This window comes from Eulemur rufifrons, chromosome 1, assembly GCF_041146395.1.
Source record: "Eulemur rufifrons isolate Redbay chromosome 1, OSU_ERuf_1, whole genome shotgun sequence".
NCBI classification, from domain to species: Eukaryota; Metazoa; Chordata; class Mammalia; order Primates; family Lemuridae; genus Eulemur; species Eulemur rufifrons.
The window spans coordinates 98,106,093-98,132,803 of NC_090983.1; the positions used below are offsets into that span (position 1 = coordinate 98,106,093).

The 26,711-nt window shown below is 42.5% G+C and overlaps 1 protein-coding gene across 2 annotated transcripts in view; it reads left to right on the top strand.

The window, feature by feature from the left end:
* CNTNAP5 (contactin associated protein family member 5) overlaps positions 1 to 26,711 on the top strand; it is a 770,280-nt gene that overhangs the window by 463,450 nt on the left and 280,119 nt on the right. For both annotated transcript variants that reach the window (XM_069473762.1, XM_069473772.1), the window contains exon 11: positions 2,751 to 2,857. In XM_069473762.1, coding sequence (XP_069329863.1) covers positions 2,751 to 2,857 — 107 coding nt within the window. The remainder of the gene's footprint in view (positions 1 to 2,750; positions 2,858 to 26,711) is intronic.

Genomic DNA, 26,711 nt, shown 5'->3' on the forward strand with positions numbered 1-26,711 from the left:
CCATGTGAGGCTTATTAAAGATGTGTTCAAACTGCCCAGATATTTTGTATGGCTTTCCCCCAAGCCCCTCCCTTTGCATGCCTGACTGGATGTGGTAATCTTGAGTTTTATAGATATTTTAAAGTGTAGAATATAAGAAAAAGGGGGGGGTTGTAATTATAGGATGCTGTCTTATAAAAAGTTAAGATTCTATTAGTTGAAAGTAAGAGAATCCCAACTCAAACTAGCCTGATTGAAAGGAGGGTTTTTTCTGGAAAGGTCTCTGGCTATCTCACAGAATCCAGTGCAGATTCAAACAGCCGGCCCAAGATTCGGGGCTGCGACCAAATCTTGAGAGCAAGAACCGACTGCAGAGATGCTTTCAGGGTGCCGTCCTCTCGCCGCATGCCGGGCCAGCGGGTTTGTGTTGCTGCTGTTCTGTCTCTGTCTCACTGCAGACAAACTTTCTTCTCACAGCTGAAGACACAGCCAAAGAATGTCCAAGTTTTTTTTATCTTATAGCTTCAGCCTCCAAAAAGAGGCAACGCTGACCTTTCTTGGCACTGAAATCAAGAAAACTAAAGGATAAGCACCTGCTGACTTCACTTTGCTCAGTTTTTCATTCTTAAAACAGTACATTTTTTTGGGGGGGGAGACCAGCGTTAATACCATTATTTGCTAATCATGGAAATGAGAGAGAGAGTATGTGTGCACGTGTGCATTGGGGGGAGTAAGGTGGGACGGGGTGAAGCAGGTGTAGAGAGCTCATAGAAGAACTCGTAGCTTTGGAAGAGGAAAATGTGGCACAAGGGAGACTGCAGGGCAGCCGTGCTCAGAAACAGGGAGCGTGGATGCAAAAGAAGGATGTGGGGACAGGGGTTCAAAACAGCGCTAGCTCCCCAGGCTTCCTTCAGGGCAAGCCCGGAAGAGAGCTCCTTACTCGGACCTTGTAGATGGGGACACCGATGCTCCAGGTTTATGGAAGTCCCTCCACAGCAACAGCTCAGAGGGGGACAGGGACTGCAGATCACCTGAGTGACAAGCCTGTGTGCCTCTGTCTCCCCCAAAACCAGGAGAGCGGGTGGGAACCAAGAGGAAGTGTAGAATTTGGAAAGGGAGTGGAACACATTTTTTGTTTGTTTATTTGTTTGGTTGGTTTTTGTGAACACATTCCAACGCAAAACTCAAAATCACTGGATATTTTTTCCTGTTCTTTAAGCCATAGTTGGAGCCATGATGTTATCAACAAACTTTTCCCAACCATAAGCCCTGTCAGCACAATTGTATGTTTGCTGTGCTGAGCAGAAAATTTCTAATAATACGTCCAAACATATGCAGGGATATTAGTTTCTGGGCTTTGAAACAATCGCTGCTGGAGGGTTTTCCACCTATGTAGGACATTTAGAGTAAATCATCTTACTTTTGCTGCCTCAGATTGTCAGAGGCTCCGCAATGAACCCATTTATTGTATTACACCACTTCTGAAACGCCATCGCTCACACCCTCTCTCTCTTTAAATTCATAGAATTTTTTTCTTTGCTCTCTCAGACTCTCTATAAAGATTGTTTTCAAGAATCCCAGTATTTATCATTGCTTCTAGTCCTGATCTTATTCACTACATTCATTGAGCACTTGCCAGGCCATCTCTTAGTGGCAGGAGCGTAAGAGGCTCAGAGAGTGACCCACGGGCGCCACGCAGTAAACGAGATTGGGACTCAGATGTCAGCCCCCCCACAGCCCGCGACCCTGTCCAGGACTGAGCATTGCCTCCCCCCCTGCGCCCAATAACTCTTGATGTTTTCCCTTCCCACCATTTCTGAAATTTATAGAATGTGTGTAGTATTTTGTTATGTTGATGCTTCATATCTTAAATTTTCCCTTAATCTAATCCCAGTCTATTAAAATCTTTTTTGTCCACATCATTTGTTGCAGTTTATGATGGCCTGTTAATTTTGTGTACTACATGTTTCCTGATTTTCTAATGCTGGACGCTTACATTGATTTACCATTGTGAGTGTCGTCATTGTGAATAACACTCATTAGCATATATAGTTTTATATTTTAAACATTACCCTTAAGAGAGAGTCATCTAAGTGTGATTATTGATTCAAATTATATGAATGTTTTGGAGATTTTTAATGCATGTGGTGAAAATATTTTTTAGAATAGACATATTGTTTTGACCATGAGTCAAGACAGCCTTATTGTAAGAATAACATTTGACACTTTTAAAAATGATAGCATTTCTTTGCATGTTAGATGAATGGGTATCACCTGTACAAATTTCATGTTGTCCTCGTGTAGTTTAAAATAGATACCTGGCTATCCCCTAAAAGAGAAGCATGAGACCAGTGACCTCAATTACTTACCCCTCTCCTCTTTCCCTTAAAAATGCAAAACCATTCAAAAATGTAAAATTATTACATTTATACATTTTGTTCTATAGTAAATGAAAAACCTTATGGATTCTGAACACTTCAAATTAACTTTAAGTCACCACGAATTTACTCCAATATTAAAATCCTTCACTTAAATACCTAGATCCGCTCTGAGACTTTCATTACCCACTAAAGCAAGGTGGAGCTTCTTCTTGTGGTAAAAGCATAACATTAGTATTATTTTGATGTCATTTAAGTCTGACATAGGTATGCAAGTACAGCAAATCAATTTCCATTGTTAATTCATGCAGGTGGCTACAAGACATTTTTGTTTTCCCCTTTATGTCAACTGATTGGGTTTACTTTGTCTGCTTTTGTGTTTTTTCCCACTAGGTGTTTGCCAAACTACTGTGAACACGGAGGAAGCTGCTCCCAGTCCTGGACTACTTTCTACTGTAACTGCAGTGACACAAGTTACACTGGTGCCACCTGCCATAACCGTGAGTAGATTTACAGTTTGCACACAGAGGAGTGGGCAGAACTTCAGGAATACCATGTTAATGTCAGGATGTGTTTGGCATGGGGTGGGCACTTTTTATTCATTTATTCAACATGTGGTTTTTGAGAGAATACTATACGTGAACACTGTGGTGGGCACGGGGGATGCATGGATATAAGCCACAGGCTCACGGAGTTTGTGATCTAGCAGCAAGGCAAACAGGAAACGAGGCAATGACAATGCAGTTGAATACGTGTTGAGGCAGAGGTAACACGAGGGGGCTGTTAATTCAATTGCGTTGTCCTGATAGGCCAAGTCATGCTGCTGTAATAGACAACATGTCAGTGGTCTAAGTAACAAGTGGTCATGCCATGTCTATGTTACATGCCCATCACACATTGGTAGGGGCCCTTCATCCAAATTGTCTTCATTCTTGGATGGTCACAGAGGTTCCATCATCTGGAATGGAACTACGGTAGGGAGAGGGAAACATGGGGAAAGAAGCTAGCATGTGCTAGCTTTTAAAAGCTCCTACCTAGAAGTAGTGAATATTACTTACACTCCCACATTCCAGTGGCCAAATAAAGTCGCATGGGCACCCCCAACTTCAATAGGGGCTGCAATGAGATTTTACCGCAGAATGTGAGAAAACAGAACCAGGATGTTGGCGATAAGTGCTGATGACGACCTGTTGATTTCAGTGTTACAGAGACTCCAAATAGAAAGTCTGAGCCGATCTTGTAGTAGGAATATGGCCGGGGGGCGGGGGTAGGGGGGTGGGAAGGATACTTAGAAGAAACAAAAGAAATGGAGGCATAAAACATTATGGTCCTCTGCAGAAAGTCTGAATCTGCACATAGTTCCCCAGGGCTGGGGAATGCCGAGGTGAGGGGGAGAGGGAGAAGGGGCAGAGTGAGGGGGGCTAGGCTATACCAACAGTGAGGAATAAGGAACAAAAATGAGTGAAGAATATGAGCCTAGATTCTTATAACTTTATTGTCTTATTGGGAGCACAAAACAAAAACACATGACGAAATAGAGAAGAGCCACCATTTAGAGAATTGTGTGCCTAACTGGGCAAAATGCACTGAAGTGTAATTGAAAAAGGCATATCTGAAAGTTCTGGCTGTAGTTGGAGGAGATGTCATGGAAAATGAGAAGTTTGAAATTGGCTTAGAAGGTAGAGGGGTGGGAGAAGGATCTTTTAGAAAGATGGAAGAGCCAAGCCAAGGGCTGGAGCTATTCTGAGTACTCCAGTGAGAGCTGGCACTCAGGGAAGGATCTCGGCTTTCTCGCATGCCTGCTGTGGCGCGGCTGGCACTCAGGGCTGCGAAAGAGACGTGGCAGGTGCCAGCTGGGCAGGAACTAGACTGATGGAGGATGAGCAATGTTGACACTCTCCCCCCGAAACCTCTCAGCCATTCCATGGCCTCTTCTGTGCCTTGGAACTCAGCGCTCACCGGCGATGTCCACGGGCGAGTCTGACCAAATCAGAGAAGAAACGGGCCACTGGCCATCAGAGCATGACGTTGTCATTTCTGTTAATTGCCTGGGGAAATGAAAAACATTGTTTGCTTTTATAATAAAATATCTTATTTAAATTTTCTATTTAAAAATTTGGAATAGTGAAGAGAACAGTGGAACGAGAGAGATTAAATTTAAATTTTACCTAGCTCTTACACTTAGTAAGTCCATAATTTTATCATTTCAAAGCTCCTTTTTTCCCCCCACAAATCCTATCAAAGAGAACTAATTCTTGTGGCCTCATCTAAGGCTAAAATTATATGATTTACCTAAGATTCCCAATAAATACCAATCCATAGGTTTTACATCTGGTTCTAGAAATATTAGCCTCAAATAGCCAAGAACAGCACGTACCTGTGCAGAAATACTTCAGGACATGCACAGGACCGCCCAGAGTGTCAGGGCCGAGCTCCTGTGAGCGCAGAGGAGGCCGGGATGGTCGTTCATTTAGTCGCAAGACAGCAGAACCCTGAAAAAGATTTAAGTCAAAGCAAACCAAATTCCAGCCAAATCACAGTATGACATTCTCTTATTCTGCTCATTTTCTCCAAAAGTAATGTAACAATTTTTTGAGGAGTTCATTTCTATGGATGCTGCTCTCCTTTAATTTACTGCATCTATCAGGCTAAAAATAGAAAATTTCTAGCTTTTTTAGAAAAAGTGTGAAGTTGAAAATCAATGGAGGTGAAGTGCTGATTTTTAAAGGAACACTGTCGAGGCTGATGAGCAAGATACTCAACATACAAAGCCTTAAAAATATCATTTTTTTAAACACTTTCCCATTCCCCTTTCTGTGAAATTGCTCAGTGCCTACACTGTGGGCTGCAACTTTGTGAAACTTTGTCTCCCCTTCTGGGCACCCAGCCAGGACAAATCAAAGGCCCTTGGATATCTGGACGTTTGGCAAGCACACCTTGGATGCCTGTGCAATTCAAAAGTTTGTCCTCCCTCTGATTAATTTCCTCGTCCTTCGGTTGGTGAAGACCACTGTTTTGAGTCACTTTTTAAATGGACGGAATCAGTGGATGCTTTCGTGTCGGCAACACGCCTGTGCCCCCACAGGGACAGCGGAGGTGAGAGCAATGCAGGCGGCACCCAGGATGCCCTCGGGCAGAAACAGCAACAAACAAGCCTCCAGGCCGGCTCCGTGGAAACCACAGAATCCTTGGCGTGTTGAGACATGTTTCGTTGGAGCAATGGTCTACAATTGGGGCAATAAATTCAAGTTCTTGAGATTGATAAAATAGTTATAATATGTAAAACTGATCACTTCTTGAGTGTTTCCTTAGTATTTTTCAAGCTCTTTGAGGGTAGGCATTTTGTTTTTGTTTTCATATTGGTACGTTTTATTCAGTAAGTGTGAACCAATAGGACTGACTTAGGACAGAGGAGATTAACTTCTTTTGTCCAGCCTTGTGGCTGAGGGAGGAGGCTGGGTGAGAACGGCACACTGGACTCTGCAAGGAACAGCAACATGGAACCTCCCCGTCTTTAGACACAGCAGGCTGCTGTTGACAGTAGAGATATTCTCATTCCCTCTCAATTTTCTTTCCTCCTTAGCTGAAGACACATACAAACTTGGGTATGTAAGTTAGGTCACTTTTCAAACACACATTTTCCCAAATCACCTCTTTAAGAAGCAGGTGATGAGTGTGTGGGCAATTCCTAGCCAATCTGTGGCAGCTTCCCTGTATCAGGACAAAACTTGGGCCATCCCTTGCCCCAGAAAGTGCCATGGACACTATTCTATGTTGTATGTTGTTAGGGTTAGGAAGTTTCTTCTTGAGGTTGTGTCCTATTCAACAGAGGTAAACAATGCTCGCAGGCCAGATCGAGCCCTGGCAACCCAAGCAAGGTTCAGTGTCCTCAGACCACCGGAGTCAGTTACAACCAGAGGCAGCTGTATCCAGTGTGCAAGTTCAGGAGGCTGCATAATGGAAGCCAAACTGCTAAGTAGTCAGGGTATGTCTTGCTCAGGGTATACCATGTCCCCTTTTTAGGAATACGAATTAAGATTTAAAGGAACAGGTTTTGTTTGTGGGAGATTAGTGCATAGACAGATAGATAGAAATCTATATATCAACAAAATGATAGAGTGAGATGGATAGTATTATTATCCCCATTTTACAGATGAGGACAGTGAGGCCTGGAGAAGTTGCATAGCTTCCACAAGGCTGCACGGCGAATAAGTGGTGGAGACTGGGACTGTAGCCAAGGGAATATGGCTGCAGATACCAGAGTTTGTTCTCTCAGACAAGTAAGATATTCGCAAACTTCTGTATATAAATTTGGTGATAGAACATTCATGACATCCTTCATATTGCTTGAGACAGTAGGAAAGTGTGAAATGATAATTGAAAATGCAGTTCTACAAGACTGAAAGGTGAAAAGTTTCTGTGTTCTAGAATCATCAGGACAGCATTGTGGAAGGAGGTAGAGACTTAGGACTTGAAGGACAGTTAAAATTGGAATAGATAAAAGGAAAAGTGAAGCCCACTGAAAACAGGGGGATTGCCAAGGGGAAGGCATGGTGGTAGGAATAAATAAGCTTCGTTGTGGGACATTACAAGTGTTTGAATCCAGTAAGGAAAACATGAGTAACTGTAGCCAATCGTTCCTGAAACCCAGATGGGATTCCTGTAAAGAACTTTCCTCTAGAAAAAAATCAAAGTGCACTTCCCGAAGCTTTTCACATGCCATTGTAACATCTAAAAATATCACTTTAATAACTAAATAATAAATAGTCCAGTGACATTTTTGTTTTTATACTCAATGATTTTAATATTTTTTGGTGGGGAAGGGGTCCTGTGTTTTTTCCAAATATTTATTATTGTAATTAACACTATGTTGAGCATCTTTGTGCTTAAGTAATTTTAACCTCACAAGTTCAATTATTTACTTGAGCTAGCCTCAGAAATGGCATTATCCAGCCAAAGATTTTAAGTAGTTTTAAGGGCCTTGATTCATATTTCCAACTTGCCTTCCTAAACCCTTAGTATAGTTTATACTCTGATCACTATTTTCTGAGATCTTGTTTCACCTTCTCTGCAAGCATTGTTTACTATAACGTACAAAACTAGTTGGCATGTCTTTTTTCAGTACCAGTTGCATATTGAGATGGATATTACCATTGACCCTCATGGCGAGCTCCAGGTTTTTTTTTTTAAAGTGGGTTTTTTTAGATGACTTGTATAATAGGACTAAGATTATTTCCATAGAATTTTCTTTTATCACTCAACAAGTACCGTTTGGAAGCACATCTTGTATCCGTAACTATGAATTTAACAATTATTCTCACATTGCACAGATTCAATAAGTGATTCAAACACTTACTTATCATCCCCTATATACTTCCTCTTGTGTGGGGCTGTCCTTGATCTTCTCAATCTCTTCATCTGATGACATTCACGTGGGCCCTGCTCAAGGTCCCTTCACCACTTCTCAGCCTCTGCTAATCCCTTTCCACAGTGTAGCTTCTCTGACATCCTAACAATGCCCTTTAGCTCATTTTTCAGCTTTGCAAGAGGATGTCAGCTTTCTTCCTCTCCCAAGCCTGCTATAGTGCTTCTTCCATTGGGCAGTCAATAGCCAGGTATTGACTGGAAGCATATCAAGTTGTCTGCCTATCAGTCTACAGTAATCATCACAGAGAGGTAGCACTTGGTTTAACCGTAGGTAAATGGTCATCTGGCTGCATAGCATCTGGGTTGCTGAAATAAATTTTGGAGAGGATAAGGGATTCTAGTAATGATAAGATTTATTTTAAAATATTGCTCATATCTCTTAGCTCAATGCATATCCTAATATTACTCTATGAGTTTCTTATCAGGATCCAAAACAATCCATCTCCGTTATTAACCCTCAGTGCCAACAGCAGATTGTTCTCAGCTGCAACTACACACGCGAAGAAGAGGAAGAAGAAGAAAAACGAATTGTTAAATCCACACCCTGCTTTGTCTTATGACACCAACCACAGCCTTTTGTGTCATCATTATTTTTACTCATGTTAACTCCCCTACTGAGGCTATAAACTTCTTTGGAGAAGGAGCTCTGTCATACTTATATTTGTACTAACCACACGCAAGCTGCTGGTAACATATAGTGCCTATTATGGAAATGATGAGACAGAAAATTAAGCAGAAATAAAATAATTCAGTGTGCCAGTAGATGGGAACTCGGTAAGGACGGGATGATGTCTGAATCCTTCCTGTGTCTCTCGCCCCTGGTCTATTCCCTGGCACTTAGTAGATATCTACTCTTCAGTGTGCGAACAAATAGATAAATGAGTTTATGAGGTATATGCACCTAGCAATGTTGAGTTACTGGGGCAAGAGCACTATCACTCTCTCAAGAAGGTGAGAAAACTTTCAGAATAACTGACCTTTGAGCAGACTTGAAGGATGGGCAAGAAGTGCCAGGAGACGGCCTTCCAGGAAGAGTGAGCAGCATGTGCAAAGGCAGAGGGACATGACATGTCATGCAGCAAGGAGGGGCTCTGAGACAGCTGGCGCAGCTGGACTCTAAGATGAAAGGCGGGAAGATGGAGATGCAGGAAATGCAGCCAGAGCAGAAGGCAGGTGATAAATTGAGAAGGAGCTTGCTTTTCCACTGGGCAACTAGCAGCCAGCCACAGTTTGTTGGTTTCATTTTCATATTGAGGATTGAGTAGCTAATATTTGTTTTGTTGTTTGCTTTGTTTGTCGGTTTCCCTTTGGAAATATAATTGTGCTGGTATGTGGAGCAAGTACTGAAGTTGGAAGATGTGGCTGCAAGGCAGAGATACTGGATGCTATTTGCAATTGTGTGGGCAGCAAATAATGACAGCCAGAACAAGCTAGAAAGCAGGACCCGGTGTGAAAGGCATATCTAAAATTGGATCAAGGAGTCTTGAAGACAAATTGAACATAGTAGAGAGAAGGATGACTTTTAGCCTTTTAGCTTGGAAGACTTCAAGGATGAAGAATGCAGTAACTAAGTGCTGAGGTCTGGCTCAGTGTGACAGGTAGTGTCAAATCCAGCCCTGCAGCTTACACGCTGTGTGACCTAGGACAAGCTGCGTGAGAGCTATGTGCTTTAACTTCCTCATCTGTGATATGGGGCTAATGATAGCAAGAGTCTCATGCAAATACTGTAAGGACCGTGTAAGAGGATGTCTATAAAGTGTTTGGCATGGTACCTGGTTAGTGCCAAGTCCCTGTTGCATGTGAGCTACTGTCTGAATAGATAGAGGACTTGCAGGAAGGGGAGGAGGTTTAGCAGATGCTGTCACGGTTCAGTGTGGGGCACAGTGTTTGCCTGGAAAGGTGCCCACTGGGCAGAGTTAGCCAGAATGTTCTAGAGTGAAGGCCCAGGGGAAGATCAGAACCAGTGGGCATACAGTGGCTGAAGCTTTCTGAGTAGATGAAGTCAGTCAGGTGGGGTGGTCTCAAGGGTGGAAGCTGAAAAGTAAAACATTTTAAGGGACTCAAGAAGAAGCACATCTGAGCCATAATCAAGAAGAACCAGTGAGAAAAAAATTAAAGTAAACACAAAGAAAAAGTGTAACTTAGATGGCAGAAGGTGAGTGTTTCAGGAACAAACTATACACAGAAATGTACATAGCATTCCTCAAGTTACTCTTCCATCATAGTAGTTGGTAATTGTTGAATGCCTGGATGGACATTTAAAAAAGAAGTTGAAGACAAACACAATAAAGGAAAGAAAAAGGGAAAAGGAACCCATTTTTCTATAGGTATCCTGTGCCTGGGGCAGAACTGGAAAGCATTGGCATTTGCTGTTCCAAGGGCACTTGGTGGCTGATGACTCTCTTAGGTGTTGGCAGGGAACAGGTGAGTCAGAAGCGTTCCCTGACATGGAGAGGGATTCATTCTCCTTTGGGAGAAAAGACCAACATCCCTGAGTCCATGAATAAGCAGGTAACGCCAGGTAATGCCGTGTGCAACTGAGTTGGGAGAAAAGACCAACATCCCTGAGTCCATGAATAAGCAGGTAACGCCAGGTAATGCCGTGTGCAACTGAGCACACAGGATTGACTCTGAGGGGCTGCTCCTCCGTGAAGGGAGAGACCCAAGTGGCCTGAACTGAATGTGCGCGTCCTCCAAGAGCAGTGACTGGGCCGGTACACAGGGCCGGGGTTGAGGAGACAGGGGAGTCTCAGGAGGGTGTTTTTCAAGGTGAGATTCAAAGGAAGGACCCATAATAAGGGTGAGCGTGGAGGGTGTTTGGGGTCCACCCGAGGCACCAACCTAGGGGAAGGGAATAACCGACATTTACTGAGCCCAGGTAAGTGTCGCAACTGTACTTGGCGCTTCGTATATGTCGTCTCACTTTCTGGGGCCACCTCACCTCCTCAGCTGCGACCCTGTGAGACCACGGCAGTTCTTCCAACAACTGGGTCTTCACCTTTGAGAATCTCTGGACCAGAAAGACTTCTTCCTGCTTTCCTTGCCTGAGGAAGCTGGCAACTCCTGCAGATGCCCACCGGGACCTCGCTTAGTGCTGCTCCTGCTCCTTCAGCACCCTCTCACACGTGCTCCGCCAGGTCAAAATGGGCTGGTTCTGTTTCCCTTCCCGAACTTTCTGTGCACTCCTCTTTGCATACTCGGCTCCCGAGACCATATCATAGACAATCAAACAATGTAAACATTCTTTTATGGTCAAAATGCTTAAAGCCACAGCACTGGTGGATGTGGGATTTGAACTCAGTTCTAGATAACTTGAAAGCACTTCCTCGTCACATTACAGCAGCTCTAAGTGGAAAGAAGAAGCTCTCAAATATCTTACGGAACATAGCAGGGTTTAAATGCAAAGCCTTCTTATCAGAGAGGGGAGGAACGAAAGGCATGTTTACCTTGGATTGATTTTCTTCCTTTTCAATACATCTCAGTGATTTAAGACTTTCTCACAGTCATCTTCAACATGTTACTTTGTTTTATTTGTTCTTTCCCTCCTCTTTCTTTATGTCTCTCCCTCTATCCTCCCCCATCTTTTTGTTCATTGAAGCTCTAGTAAAGCCAACTTCAAATACTTACACTGTGTTGACAAAGTGCAAGAAATGTAATCACAAGTTTTAGCTTTATTCCAAAGCCCTAGAAGCAACAAAAGATTCCAAAATATGAGAGAAGATAATTAACTGAAGATAATTTAATTGTTGATGTTCCCTTCCTTTGGAGAATTATTGATATTTACTTTGAACATTAAGCAAGAACAATGATCACTTATTTCTAATGTATTTCAATCAACAGAAGACTAATTTCCAGAGAAATGCAAAGCCCTAGCATGTCTCATGAGCAAAAAGGAATCTGTAATATTCATACATATTACGCTCAGTATATGAACATTTATTTTTCATCTGGGCCTCCACTTTGGGTCCAAACAGATCGGAGTTATCAATAGCTTTCCAGCATTAGACAAATTATTTAACTACTTGCTGCCTCGGTTGCTTCATCTCTAAAGTAATGGTAACTTCTTTACATGGTTATTATGGGGATGAGAGATGAAGGAGAGAGCACGTCTGGCACAGCATGTGACATTTGGTCTTTCCAAGTTAAATGGTATCTACTATAAATTTTGAAATTATTTTCCTTAAAGTTAAGGAATATTTTTCAAATAAGAGGTATCAGATGATGTACCAAATCATATCACTGTAGGAACACTTTTTCCGCTATAGATTACTAAACAGAGATTAGGTTTTGGCACAGATGTTGCCATCAGTGGAAGAAGCAAGAGACACAATGTCACCAACAGAACCCCAGACTGGGGCTCAGGAGGCGTGAGTCAGGTTCTCTCTGCCACAAATGACCTCAGACAAGTCACTGTTTTGTAATCCATTATTTCTCATAAATACAACGTGGATTATACATGGATTGTACATGCCTACTAAGAAGATGATTTCGATTTTCTTTAGTGGCAGGACTCGGGATGGGTGTGTTGACTCACTGTGGTGTGCTATTATCACACTTTATAGTTTCTATTTCTTACATTAACCATTTTCTAATATTCTGGCCCAGAATAACATTTGCACAGATCAAATATCCTATCTCTTATCTATCGAAAACACTAAGTGTTCATTGACATTATCACCTCAAATAGGCTTTAAAAGTAAAACAAGTTAAAATATGAGGGGTGTTTTATAAGGGTCCCAGATATTTAGAGCTCCTACAGCTTTACCCTGAAGCATTTGGTTGGGTTGAATTGCTGGGGTTTCCATTTGGAATGAGTCAACTCAGAGAGTCCTAGGAGTAATAAGCAATGAGAAAATGAAGAGATGCTGTGATTGTTCAATACAGGTTATCAGTTTTATTTTAAACCATTGCTGACTTGACTGTCTAATCTGTCACGAAATAGAGGAATTTCCATTGTGTTCAGTCTGAATCTCGCAAAAATACTTTCACTATGCAATTCAGAAACAAAATTCAGGAAATATTTCTTCATTCATTACAATTCTGTAACACAATAACACTGTGAACTATGGCAAGTTATTTCAGCAAGTTGAGCCTCACTTGTGCCATACTCAAGGCAAAATAATAGAATCTTATGCCATATTCAAGGGAAAATAATAGAATCTGCCCTTTAGTGCTACTGAGATAAATTCATGAATCAATGGGTGTGAAATCTCTCTGACAAGGATGATCATAACCCTTCCTCATAGGTTCCTTCTTATGTATTTACATCATTTTGTTCCCACTGCAACCTTGCAGACGGACAAGGCGGGTGCTCTTTTCTCTAATGTACAGAGGAAAGACACGCGATTCAGAGCAGTTTAGTAGCAGGAGTCCAAGGACATTCAGTGCCAAGACCCTCGTAGGACAAAAACCTGAATATTGTGACTTCTTCCAAGATTCTTCAGGTATCTTATGCTCTAGACAAGGTCAGTGGTTGTTAGCAAAATTCCAGAGTTATTTTAAAATTTAGTTTTTGTAGCAACTTTGATTGTATCACTGCCCTGCTTCATATTTTTTGGTGGTTTTCCGTAATCTTAATTAAAACAAAACAAAACAAAACAAAAAACTTTGCTATTAGAGGTCCACAAGTGAGGGCCTTCATTATTTGAAGTCCCCTTAGGTCACAAACTGTCTCCAGCCGTGGCCCCGTGGGTGTCCATGTTCCAGCAGTTCTGATGGACCATTCACTCCCTGAGCACATCACGTTCTTTTTAACGCTCCCATATTTTGGCCTTGCAGTTATTTCTTCCTCGAATGTTCTTTCTGACTTGTCTTCCAGATAATTCTCTATTCCACTCAACACTCTGCTCAAGTATCCCTCCATGTGCATGCGTGGTTGCAGTAATTGGCTTTTGATATTTCTCTGGCGTTAGTTTGAGCTCCTTGAGACAGATACTTTGGCTTTTCTTGCATATGTCCCTGACACCCAGCACGAGGTCTGGGACATTGCTCATGCAAAATAAATGTTGAGGGAATAAAGCTCCAATTTTCAACTTATTGGCATTTCCTTGAAATGTGCTTGCGGGCCCTCCTTATGGGAGGAAGGTGGAAGAGAGTTGATGAGGTGACACCCACAGCCTCTGTCAGGCTTCCCGTTAGCCATCATGTAGAGAAACTTCCCGTTTTTAATGTGGTGAAACAACTGAGACTCCTTTTTATTTAAAGCCTGTTTCTTAGGGCCCCCACACCCCATCCCCAGTAGCTCTCAAACTGCCTTGTAAATCATCCTTCAGTCCCATAGCTATAGTACGCAATTTTAAGATACTAGCATAAATAGGACTTTTGGATAAGTAAATATACATAGAAAACATAAAAAGGAAATAAAACCGTCTGTCGTTATAGCAGGACATGCAACTGAGTTTATTAGTCTGTCAGCAAAGGAGTTGTCAAAGTCAGTTTTCCGCCGCACGGAATTCCTGCTGGCAGCTAATGTGATGATGGAGACCCCGGCAATCATCCCCTTGCTCCTGTCTCCTTGATTCCGCTGTCACCGTGGCTGGAGGAGGGAGCGAGTGTTTCTGTCTGTTAACGTTTGATTTTATTACTGCACGTTGTCTAAATGGGCATTCGAGGGAATAACTGCTAGGTAACATACGCAGACTGGGAAGCCTGGAGCTCACGGGCCGTCAGAGGAGGCCCTACGCTCTCCAGCTTCTACTTAACAGAAGTCTTCAGTCCAATGACATCACTAAGGGATAATCAAAACGTATAGAAAATAAACCTGTTCTGTTTAGGTTTTTGTTTCTATGGAGATGTAACATGAAAAAAGAGTTGTTTTTGAACATTAGGCTGCTTTGCGTCCAATTCCAGGCTCTAGCAATTACTAAGGGAGTGACTTGGGGGGAAATTACTCAACTTCCCTGAGCCTTGGTGCTCTCATCCCTAAATATGGGGATAGTGGTATCTACGTCTCAGGATTTTCTGATGACTTAATGAGAGATCACGCTGGGAGCACGGGATGTAGTGACTAGATAGGAGGTGCTCTAGCAAATTGACCTACTTTGCTTCATCAGCCCTCTACACCTCTGCATTTTCTGGTCGTCTGTGGACAGCTTTTGGATTGAGAACAAGTGACAATTTCTATGTTTGGAAGGGAACTTTGAGTACAAGTGTGTGTTTTCTTGCATCCTTTCTCAAGCTGTTGCTCTGGATCAATACCTCCTGCTACCACTGTGCTTCTTTGATAGCTAGAAGATTTGTTTCTTTTAGGAGGTAAAATACACCTTCTAATGTTTTCTAACTAGTTTTATTTGGGTACTCAATGCTCCTACTATGGAGAACCTGCCATTTAATCTTCCATTGCTAAGTTTTGACGAGTCCCCCAATGAAGAGGACTCACCCTCATTTTTTTTTCTTTCCACTTTTTTTTTCTTTCCAGCACTATCACACCTCAGTCGCCTGTGATGAAATATAATGCTAGAGGCCTCCATCATTCCTGAAATCACTGGATTCAGAAAACACTTGGGAGATAATAATCAGAACAAGAAACTATTTTTATTTCTATTAATTGGCATGTGGCATACTTATAATTCTAATCCATCCCCAAATCTGTGCACATAGCTGATTCCACACTTTATTTTGGCTACTGTTATGTTAGGGTTTCACTGAGAAATTTAGTTTCATTGAGCACCAATTCCTGTAAATCTCGCCTCTTTTTGAGTCACTCATCCGTGGATACACGCTGATATCAGACATATGCAAATAAGCATCTGCTTTGGGTCCAACAGGGAGCCAAGCATGGTGGGTGACACTTGGGCAACTGGAGATCTGATTCTTGTTCCCAAGGACTTTAAAATTAGCAGGAATATGGGGCATATGGGGGTGGCTGTATTATATACTAAGAAAATACTATGAGATTGTCCCTGGTCAAAGGCGAAATTGAATACAGAAAATGGTCAGAATATAGGCACCACATGGAAAGGAGATGAGGCGCGAAGGGGAGAAATGCTGGGTAAGGCTGGATTCGAGTCACACCTTTAGCATGGGTGGGGTCTGCACAGCCAGGCAGCGAGGAAGGGCCAGGAATCCGGGTGACATGAACTTGGTTAAAGTTGGGGTAAGGAGACTGACTTCATTGCTTGGGGGGTCTTATTAATGGAGAAGAATAAGGATGATAGACAAAATTGGCATCAGTCAGAGTTCAAGCAGAGAAACAGAACCAGTAGGAAAGTACATTAAGGACTTTATTGCAGGAAATTGCCCCAGGTGACTGTGGGGGCTGGCTAGACAGTCCTAAGTTCAAAGGGCAAGCAGTCAAGACGGGCAGACGCAAAGCCCGGGGCATGAGAGTCAGCTGCCGTCTACGCAGGCGATGCCGTCTTCAGGGAAGCCTTCACTCTGCCCGGCAGGCTGGCCAGCTGAGCGAAGCAGGTTTGCCCAGGTTTTCTAGGATAATCTCCCTTATTTAAGTCAATTGATTATGGACTTTAATCACATATACAAAAATATCTTCCCAGCAACACCTGGATTAGGGTTTGATTGAAACACTGGGCATTGTAGTCTAGCCTAGCTGACACGTAACACTGACCATCACAGTCCACTCCACTGGTCACCTTGCCACCTATACTCATCTTTTTAAACCATGATTAGTTATACTTCTGCCTTAATACAACTCTCCTGTGTACAACTGATGTCATTCAGGTTTGTGTAGCACCTTAATGATAACATTGGTTACAATGTAAACTCATGTTGACCAAGATGCTAAACATGCGATATCTTATGCAATCGAAACACAAGTTCTATTTGTCTCCTACTCTTTAAATTTTATTTAGTGGGAATAATTTTATCCTGCCTTCGGATACAATTTTGGGCAAGACTCGGGGTTCTTATTCTCACTCTTAGGTGATATACCTTCTCAGGATTTCTTTATTTCACAAAACATAAGCTCATTGCAAGCAAGAGTTTCAGATAAGTATCAATATTTCAGTCTTCATTCAAAGGTGAGATTTCTCCTAAAAATCCTCCTGTAGCTAAGGCTAGTGGCAGGCAAGGCTTGTGAAGGGGAAGGGAGATAGTGGTAGAATTGGCTTTTTGTTCTGCATAAGCCCCTGAAGATCCACCCAAGTCGTTGCCTATTTTTTTTCTCAGTAGTATTCAGGGCATCTACTACAATTTGTGTTTCTGGACAGAGCAGCCTATACTCAGGCTTCCGTGCCAGCTGCCTGCTTTTGTGGCAGGGTCTGTCCTGCAGGTGCTTTCTGGTTCCCCCAGCTTCTCTTGGAGATGGAGAGGAGGGCCAGCGCCAGTGGAGATCCCGTCCCTGGATACTCACTGGTAGTGGGGCTCCCAGTGGATTCCCTTGTTGGTACTGCCAGGTTCAACTGTGTAATCAGAGGTACTCCCTTTCCACACAATGTGTGGGGCAGGGAGGGATGATGCTCCCAGGCTGTTGCTAGATGAGGGTCAAGAAACTTCCAGGCTTGAGTAAGCTTCTTGGGTCAGGTGGGGAGTGTCGATGCACTTCTACCGTGTTATCTCTTCCGTCCTGAGCTCCCAAACCGTGTTACCTTCCTCTTTCCACATTTCAGAGTTCTCCTTGTTGCCTCTTGCATTATTTTCCAGGCTTACAGTTGTAATTCATAGGGAATAGCAGGGGAAAATGAGTCTATACCATCTTGTCTGGACTGCAATTCTCTCCATAGATTTTAAGAATCTATTTTAAAGTATATTAACAAACAGTGCTTGAAACTTTTTAAATCAAACTTTGAATAGATAATATGTTCACCTGTGTTACAAATCAATGCACATAAAAAGATATGCAGTGAGAACCTTTATTTCCAACACCCTGCCTTTATTCTGCCTTGCCCTGCCTCCAAGCCTGTAACAGGTAACTTGTATCTTCTACTTTGATTTTTTCAAAGGAATACAAGCAAATGCAAATGTAATCACATGCACTGTTTTACACTTTGCTTTTTTCGCATAACAATCTATCTTAGAACTTATCTTTCCATATCAGCACAGAGTTTCATCACCTTTTCTAGCTGCTTGGAATCTGATTGTGGAGTTGTACCATAATTTATTTCACGAAGCCTCAATTGATGAGCTTTTTAAAAATTTTTTTAATCTCATGCAAATAAAAGCACCGTAAATAAGCTTGAACATACGTCACTTCACACACTGGCAAGAATATCTGTAGGTTAAATTCCCAGAAGAGCAATTGCTGGGTCAAAGGTTAGATGTGATGTTGCTGCATATCGCTGAATTGACTTTCACCAGCAATGCAAGAAATTATCAGTTTCCCCAGACTCACTAACAAAGAGTGTCGTCAAATGTCTGGATTTTTGCCAGTCTGATCATTGTTTCTTGAGAAAATAGGAATAACGTTATTTAAAGGCCTGAAGGTGCTTAGCAAATGATACCAGAGCTCTATGGGTGTTTGGCCCTCCTCCTCCCAGGCCCCCAATATGCCCAGCGGTTACGTTTGGGTGTGATGCCAGAAGACAAGCAGTCTCCCCCTCTCTCTCTTCCCTCCCCCTTTCTCATTTATCTACCCCATGTCTATACATCTGTACGTACGGACCTGCGTGTTAAGCGTGTGTGTGAGGGTGTGTATAGTTTCACCCTAAGAAATCGAGGGGACAAAATCTAGGCATATGGAGTGATTTCCAAGGTGGCATTTGATTCTTTGTTAAAACAGTGGAATAGATACGATTGAAAAGTTCAGAAAAAATATGGGACATCCTAAGGTCGGGGCATCTTTATGCGAAGTGAGCAGAAGCCAGTCCCTGCAGGAAGTGGGTGTTTGAGTAAGGCGGGGAGGACACGGGCTGGGAGGGATGGGGGCCGGGGGAGGGAGTGCCTGGCTCCTGGAAGGCTGTCACTACAGGGTCACGGGGTGTTGCTGGATGTGGAGGGAGGAACACAAACTGGGACTGGGGCCAATGAGGGGACTGGGTGGACCACAGTGAAATACCTGCCGAGGAGGCAGTGGGCAACCGGCTGGAAGTCACCAGCCATTTGGGTGGCAATATCTTCTTTCATACTTTCTAATTCTTCAAAATTATTCTCTGAAGAGCACGAGTCTTTTCAGTTCTCTATTAGCAAAGATCATTTCAGGTTTCTTAATTTTAAATTAAAATCATGGTAAGGTGGGAATAAAAGTGAAAGAGGGAAGAAAGTGAGAGCTGAAATAATGCCTTTGTGATCGTCTCCGGTCTCCTCATTCTTCCTGCTTTACAAAGTCCAATCCTCTAATTAGAAGATAAAGAATAAAAGTGAGTGCACAGATTCCCCTATGTGATTCCACTACTAAGAAATCAAAGCTCTTTCATTTTCAATTTTCTAGCACGACAACATAAAACAATCTCATTAAGGACTTTGTGGAATATTGGTGAAGGTTAGGCAGAGTTCAGGCAGCAGCGACTGAGAAAAAGTATTTGAGAGTTGGAGCAAAAATTGGGCAACTTCAGATTTAAGTTTTCAGGAAGCTGAAATGGAACAAAAAGGAAAGCACACAGGTAATGATCAGTCAGGAGACACCCCTTCAAACCCGAGACCTCCCCGGCGGGCGCGGTGCACTGATGCCCTGGGACGCGAGCTTAATGGGAAGCCATGTGAGCTGGCGCCCAGTGCGAGGACGGCTCTGCTATACATGCACATAATGGATCCCCAGGAAGAGAAAGACGGCTCCATTGTCCCACAGGACACCTTCCCCAAAGGTGACAGTATGTTGCTGTATAAATAGTGCTCTGGGAACCTATTCTCAAGTCAAAGAAAGACAGGCATTCTGAAGCTGGGTCTCTTTTACAGACACAGAGGCTGGGCCTTAGAGTAGGATTTTAAATTACTTGTTGAAACAGATAGTGAAATAATCTCTGCTTTGCATCTGCCTTAAAATGAATGTTGAAAGATTGAGATGCAAGCGATCTGGAAAGACTAAATTGAGCTTGCTGTGTAAATCTGGTGACGTTTTCAGTGGCAAGCAGTTACGTGCCAGCCAGCACGAGCTTGTTTGCTTTGGGTAGGAAGGCTTTGGTGGCTTTCCCTGGTCGTTTGTAGGCATGTGAGTAGGAAACGCATAGCACATGCAGATGGAAAGCAGCCTCTAGGGCTATACTCTAGAGGGAGTGAGTGCTGCCCGCCTGGCTTTGCTCGCTCCGGAAACCAGCGTTTGACTCTGAGAGGTGGGCTGCTGTCCTTTGCCAAACCATCCATTTGCAATGGTTCCCTAAGGAGAGCTCTAACTCAAGATTTCTGATAAAAAACAAAAGAAAAACAAAAAACGAAATCCGAAGTCTGGAAGTGGAAAGGCAGGATGAAGATCTCTGGATGCCGAGCAAACCCTAAGTGGGGAGTCCAGGGCTCCCGCCTACGTGGGGCAGCAGCTCGGACTCGTCCTGCAAACAGGAGGCTGCCAGTTCGGCTTGGCGACCCCGGAAGTGACTGGTGCCCGATGCCAACACCCCGCTCGGTCCTGTGCTCTGCGCTGGGGCAGATCAGGTTCCAAAGGCTCAAAACATATAGTTTGGGGGAAGGCGTCCAATTTATTTTCTTCTAAATTATTAATATTTTTAGAGAAAATAGATCATTACAAATGACTAACTTTTCAGAAAAGAGACAAGTACCACAGATACTTCCAAATTTTCAAGCAACATAGTATTTTTTATTAACTTCCTGACACAATTTTATAATACTCTTATTTTCTTTTCTCTTTTGGCTGCTTTGTCTTTGATTCCCTCCTTAGCTGATGATTTTGTGAAAAAAGCGTACACAATTAAGAGGTAATTCAGTTTTTCTTCCAGAATCGTTGATAAAAATCATTTTTGTAGAAATTGCATTAGTAGTTTTGAAAAGTTATTCCTCCCACCCCTAGCTTCACACCTCATTATTGGTAATGCTGCTTAAACTTTCAAGACTGTGGTTGAAATTGGGAATATCCCTGTCCAGTTTCATAAATTAGATATAAGATTTAGAAGAATTTCCACAGACTAGCTTCCAGGTTTCAAACTTTGTTTCTCCTCCACGACCTACAGTGCCGGGTGCTGCAGGAGACGTCTCTCTGGAGAGATGACCTCTCGTCCTCAACATTTTGTTATGATGCTGGATGAATTTGCATAGGAAGCAGCAGGAATATTCGTAGGAACTAAAATGCAATGGCTAACAACAGCTTAACTATCTGCGTACGAATGGCATGGTTATATCCCACCAATCTAAACATGCATCCGCAGCATAATGTCCCCTAACTAGACCCTAAAAGCTTCTGTGGCCTCTCAGTGCTCCCTGGCATGAGAAGTGTAAAAACGGGAAGGGCAGGGGAAAGAGACAGTGATGGTAATATTAGCCAGTTGCAGTTCAATATCTTATTTTAACTGATTGCAATTATAATAACTTATTTTTGCCAAGTTTGATAGCTTTATAGTGTGTCGACACAGTTTGGCTGAGCCTTATTCCCCAGAATTTTCTTTCCAGTATATTTCTAGTTAAGGGGAACCACAGGAGAGATATCTGGAGGCTTGGAAGGTGGGAGGGAAGCAACAGTCCTCCGGAGGTTCGCACACACTGCTGCTGTTTTGGTGACTCACCTTGCTGGCCTGTGGCAGTGGCTGCACCTGGAACTGCTCCACCTTCCTCTAGATCCTGCTTCAGCCGCTCTAAGTCACAGGCCAGGTGTGCGCATTCAGCTGCATGACCAAGGGCGCCAGCTTTTGCAGAATACTCATGTCACTAAGGTCAACAACAACAGAAAGTGTCATGGGTTTCAGTGTGTCCTGGCTCAGCATGTGCTTACTTACTCCAGCTTGCCCTTGCGCCCCACCTCACAGCCACCTTCCCTTCTCCACTGTGGCCTTCAAGCTTCAGCGCCTGACCAAGGACAACAGCCTTCCAGAGACCACTGCACCACCTCCCACCTCCCACCTCCGCAATTGCAGCAGGCCAGACCCTCCCCACAGATCCCTGTGTGTCTCCTAAGCGTCTGTTTCTCTGACTGAACCTCCACCGATACACAGTTTACCAAAGGCATAACCTCGTAAACACATTGCTAGGATACTGGTCAGGGTTTTGCAAGGAGATCCTGAAGTTTCAGCTTTGTTAGTTTTACAACAAATTCGTCTCTAGCCCAGAGATTTGTGTCTCAGTTTTCTCACCGGTGGTCATGTTGTTGCGTGGCAATTAGTAGTCTTTGAACACTGCGATAAGAAGGAACGTCTAAGCATAATCTAGTGGGAAGAATTACAATGTGTTTTGCATTTAATCTGGAAATGAGTATCTCATGTTGCACTAACATGAGACGTCTTGGGTAACAAAAGTAAATACGAGAGTGGCTCGGGGCACTTCAGGTAATCTCCTTGCCAAATATCATGTGAACTGCACATGCTAAAAGACACAGATTTTTCATTGTAAAGTGTCTTTCTCACAGTTTTAAAAACATAGACAGTCACCAATTCACAGAGAAAGACAAATATTTTATGGTGTATAAATGCAAAAATATTCAATATTTTACCCCCATGGCATCTGCACAGACGATTCTGGACTTAGGAAAAAAAAATGAAAGTAAAATACAGACAGATAAATACTGAGTAATTATTTCCAAAGATGTCATCAGAGAACTTTCACTAGGATTTCCCTTATTACTCTGTGTAGTTAAGACCAATTTTGAAAACTTATGACCACCATATAACTATTTTATGAGTGTTGGGTATTTTCGGCATTTAGAGGAGATAACAAGGAGATTAGAGTCATAGATCCAACATCAGATTCACAGCCACAGCCCTTATCAGCAGAGGGGGCTTTGGGCAAAGCTCTCACAGTGTATGAGCTCATTTGCATTATCCATAAATAAGAAAGCTTGTTAGCAGGGCCAGCCCTCAGAAATCTCCCAGAACTGAGCTGAAGTTTAAGGAGCAAGTGTATTGGGAAAGATAGGCTAACTGATGTGGTAAACAGCCCCCACATCTCAGTGGCTTAGCCAAATTAAAGTTTCCTTTTTGCTCACATCACACTGCAGGATAGCTGAGACATGAAGTTGTACAGGGATTCAAAAACCTTCTATCTTATCACTCCAGGTCCTTGGGAAACTCAATTCAGCTGGTAAACAGGAAAGAAAAAATAAGAATGGCACATAGGAAGTCTCTAAGGGCCATGCCTGAAAGTGGGGTCTGTGTCTCACCTCATTTCTGCTTAAGCAACATTAAACTACTCTTAGTAATTGACACATGCCATGCTGTCCTTCCTCTGAGCCATATACTGGGCTGCCACCTCCTCTAGGAAGGCCACAGGATTGCTTGTCGACCTGGGACACTTTTACTCAGCTTGTCCATCACAGCTCAAACACCATCTAACTCATGCCTTTCATAGACCTAGACATTCTTCTTGTCAAATGTAAGCTAGACTTTCTACATGTCTTCATCATAAACCATGTCATACTACATTGCAAATGCTTGCAGGTACATTTCTTTCTTATTCTGTTTGAGAGCAGAATTTTTTTTTAATTTTTGATTGATACATAATAATTATACATATTCATGGAGTACATCTTATGTTTTGATACAAGCATATAACATATAATGATCAAATCAGGGTAATTGGGACATGATTCACCTGAAACACTTACCATTGCTTTATGTTGGGAACATCTGAAAACATCTAGCTATTCTGAAATATAATAAATTATTGTTAACTATAGTTGCCCTATTGAACACTAGAAATTTTTCCTTCTATTTAACAGAATTACCCCTTCACCAACAACTCTTCATTACCCCTTCCCACCACTCTTACCAATCTCTAGTAGCCACCATTCTAGTCACTATGTCCTTGAGATCAATTTTTTTTAGGTACCATATATGAGTGTGAAAATGCAATATTTGTCTTTCTGTGCCTGGTTTATTTCACTTAAAATAATGTCCTCCAGATCCCTCCATGTTTCTGCAAATGACAAAATTTCCTTCTTTTTCATGGTTAAATAATATTCCATTGTGTACATACACCACTTCTTTTTTATCCATTTGTCCCTTGATAAACACTTAAGCTGATTCCACAATTTATCCATTGTGAATAATGCTGCAATAAACACTGAAGTGCAAATATCTTCTGGTTACATTTTATGTCTTTGCCTCACCCAAGTGAGGTTTAGAGGCATGCCCTTCCCCTCTACAATGCTCACCGTGTCTGTGACCATTAGTTGTGAGTTTGCCACCCCACAACCCCCTAATCCCTGGAGAATATTACCACCATGTGAGCACCATAGTGTTGATCAGTCAGTACCAATTTGACAGCAAGTGTATGTGTAGACTATTCCTCCTGTCTTGTGATACCTCACTGCAGATAATGGTCTCAAGCTCAAACCAGGAAAGTATAAGAGTTGCTAGATCACTATCATTTCTTATAATTGAGTACTATTCCATTGTGTGTATATATACACCAAATTTTAGTAATCCACTCATGAATTGACGGGTACTTGGGTTGTTTCCACATCCTTGCAATAGTGAATTGTGCTGCCATAAACATTTGGGTGCAGATGTCTTTATTATACAATGTCTTTTGCTCTTTTGGGTAGATGCCTAATAGTGCTATTGCTGGATCGAATGGTATTTCTATTTTTAGCTCTTTAAGGTATCTCCAGATTCTTTTTCACAGAGGTTGCACCAATTTGCAGTCCCACCAGCAGTGTAAGAGTGTTCCCGTCTCTCCACATCCTTGCCAGCATTTGTTGTTTTGGGATTTTTTGATAGGGGCCAATCTCACTGGGGTTAGGTGATATCTCATTGTGGTTTTGATTTGCATTTCTCTAATGATTAGAGATGTTGAGCAATTTTTTTATGTTTTCTGGCCATTATTGTGTCTTCCTTTGAAAAGTTTCTGTTCATTTCCTTTGCTCACTTATTGATGGGGTTGTTTGATTTTTTCTTGTTGATTTTTTTAAGTTCTAGATAGATTCTTGTTATCAGCCCTTTATCAGATGTGTGGAGAGCAAATATTTTCTCCCATTCTATAGGCTGTCTATTCTCTCTAATGATAGTTTCCTTGGCTGTGTAAAAGCTTTTTAATTTGATCAGATCCCATTTATTTATTTATTTGCTTCTGCGATTGCTTTGGGGGTCTTATTCAAAAATTCTTTGCCTTAGCTGATGTCTAAAAGAGTCTTTCCAACATCTTATTCTAGAATTCTTAAGGTTTCATGCCTTAGGTTTAAGTCTGTTATCCATCTTGAATTGATTTTTGTGAGAGGTGAGAGGTGGGGATCCAGTTTCATTCTTCTACATGTAGCTATCCAGTTTTCCCAGCACCATTTATTGAAAAGAGATTCTTTTCCCCAGTGTATATTTTTGTCTGCTTTGTCAAAGATTAGATTACCATATGTGGATGGTTTCATCTCCGGATTCTCAGTCCTGTTCCAAAGGTCAATGTGAGAGCAGAAATTTTGGTTGCTCTTCTTAGCATGCCTAAAATACAGTATAGTTACTAGCAATTGCACACCAGGAGTGAGATGCAGAATAGATAAGAAATGGCATAGGAAGGACACTTACTAATCAGCGGGTGCCCACCCAATCAGAATGCTTGCAGGATGTGAACTTCTGATGTAGCTGGACCTCAAGGACTGGCTGCTTATATTCTGGGTGGGAATGTTACCGCCCAGCTGAGTCCCTTGCCCGCTGCCCAGACAGAGGCCAATATATTGAGACAGCAGGAGTTGCAGCAAAGAGCTTGATATCGCAAGGTGCTAAGCGAGGAGATGGGAGAAATTTCTCAAATCCGTCTCCTCCAGAATTTTGGAGCTAAGATTTTTAAACGTGGTTTGGCCAAGGGCTAGTGAATTGAGTGTGCTTCTTGGCTGGGGATGAACTCATGGCACTGAGAAGCAGAAATCATCTTCTGGGCTGAGATAGTTCCAGGGTAGAGGGTGGCTGGACCAGTTGCATCAATTCCCACACATGCCCACTGGTCCAGTTGACATCAGTTAATGCCCCTGAGTGCAAAGTCTGGAAGATATTGCGAAGACCAGCCTTAGGTTTTACAATAGCGATGTTATCTACAGAAGTGATTGGGGAGGTCACAAATCTTGCCCCTGTCAAAGATACGTGACACTTAAGCAATAAACAGTTACAGCAGTAGGCATGTTAGGGAACAATGGCTGGTTGACTTTTAGCTATGTCTATTCTTCTGTCGAAAGCAGACTCTTATCACAGTTCCTGTCTCATGGCCTTATATTACTTTAATATATGCAGTTTCAGGAATGTTCTCAGTCAACACTTGCCGAATGCATGTGGACTATACTTGTCTGTGAGGGAGGGGTTAAAAGAAGGGTAGCAACTCACTCTTTCTGAGCACTTACTGTGAACTTAGTTTGGAAATTCACTACTGTAGATGGTGAAGGAAAACTGCCCCTTTGTCCTTTGAAGGTTCATTGAAAAATCAACTCAGAAATGGCAGATTAGTGGAAGAAAGAGAATATAAATTTATTAATGTGTAGATGGGGAGAACCACAGAATGATTACCTACCTGCCCAGTGGGGTGCAGGAGCTTATATGTTATCCTGGGAAAACAGGTTGTGGGAGGGCAGAGAAGAGGAATTCTGCCAGGGGCAATAAAGGATTAGGAGGGAGAATGAATGGATCTGTGGATACAGGAACAGAGATTAACTTGTTTTGTTTTTTTTTTTTTCTTTTTTTTTTGAGACAGAGTCTCGCTCTGTTGCCCGGGCTAGAGTGCCATGGTGCCAGCCTCATTCACAGCAACCTCAAACTCCTGAGCTCAAGCAATCCTTCTGCCTCAGCCTCCCGAGTAGCTGGGACTACAGGCATGCACCACCATGCCCAGCTAATTTTTCTATATATATATATTTTAGTTGTCCATATAATTTCTTTCTATTTTTAGTAGAGATGGGATTTCACTCTTGCTCAGGCTGGTCTCGAACTCCTGAGCTCAAACAATCCGCCTCCCAGAGTCCTAGGA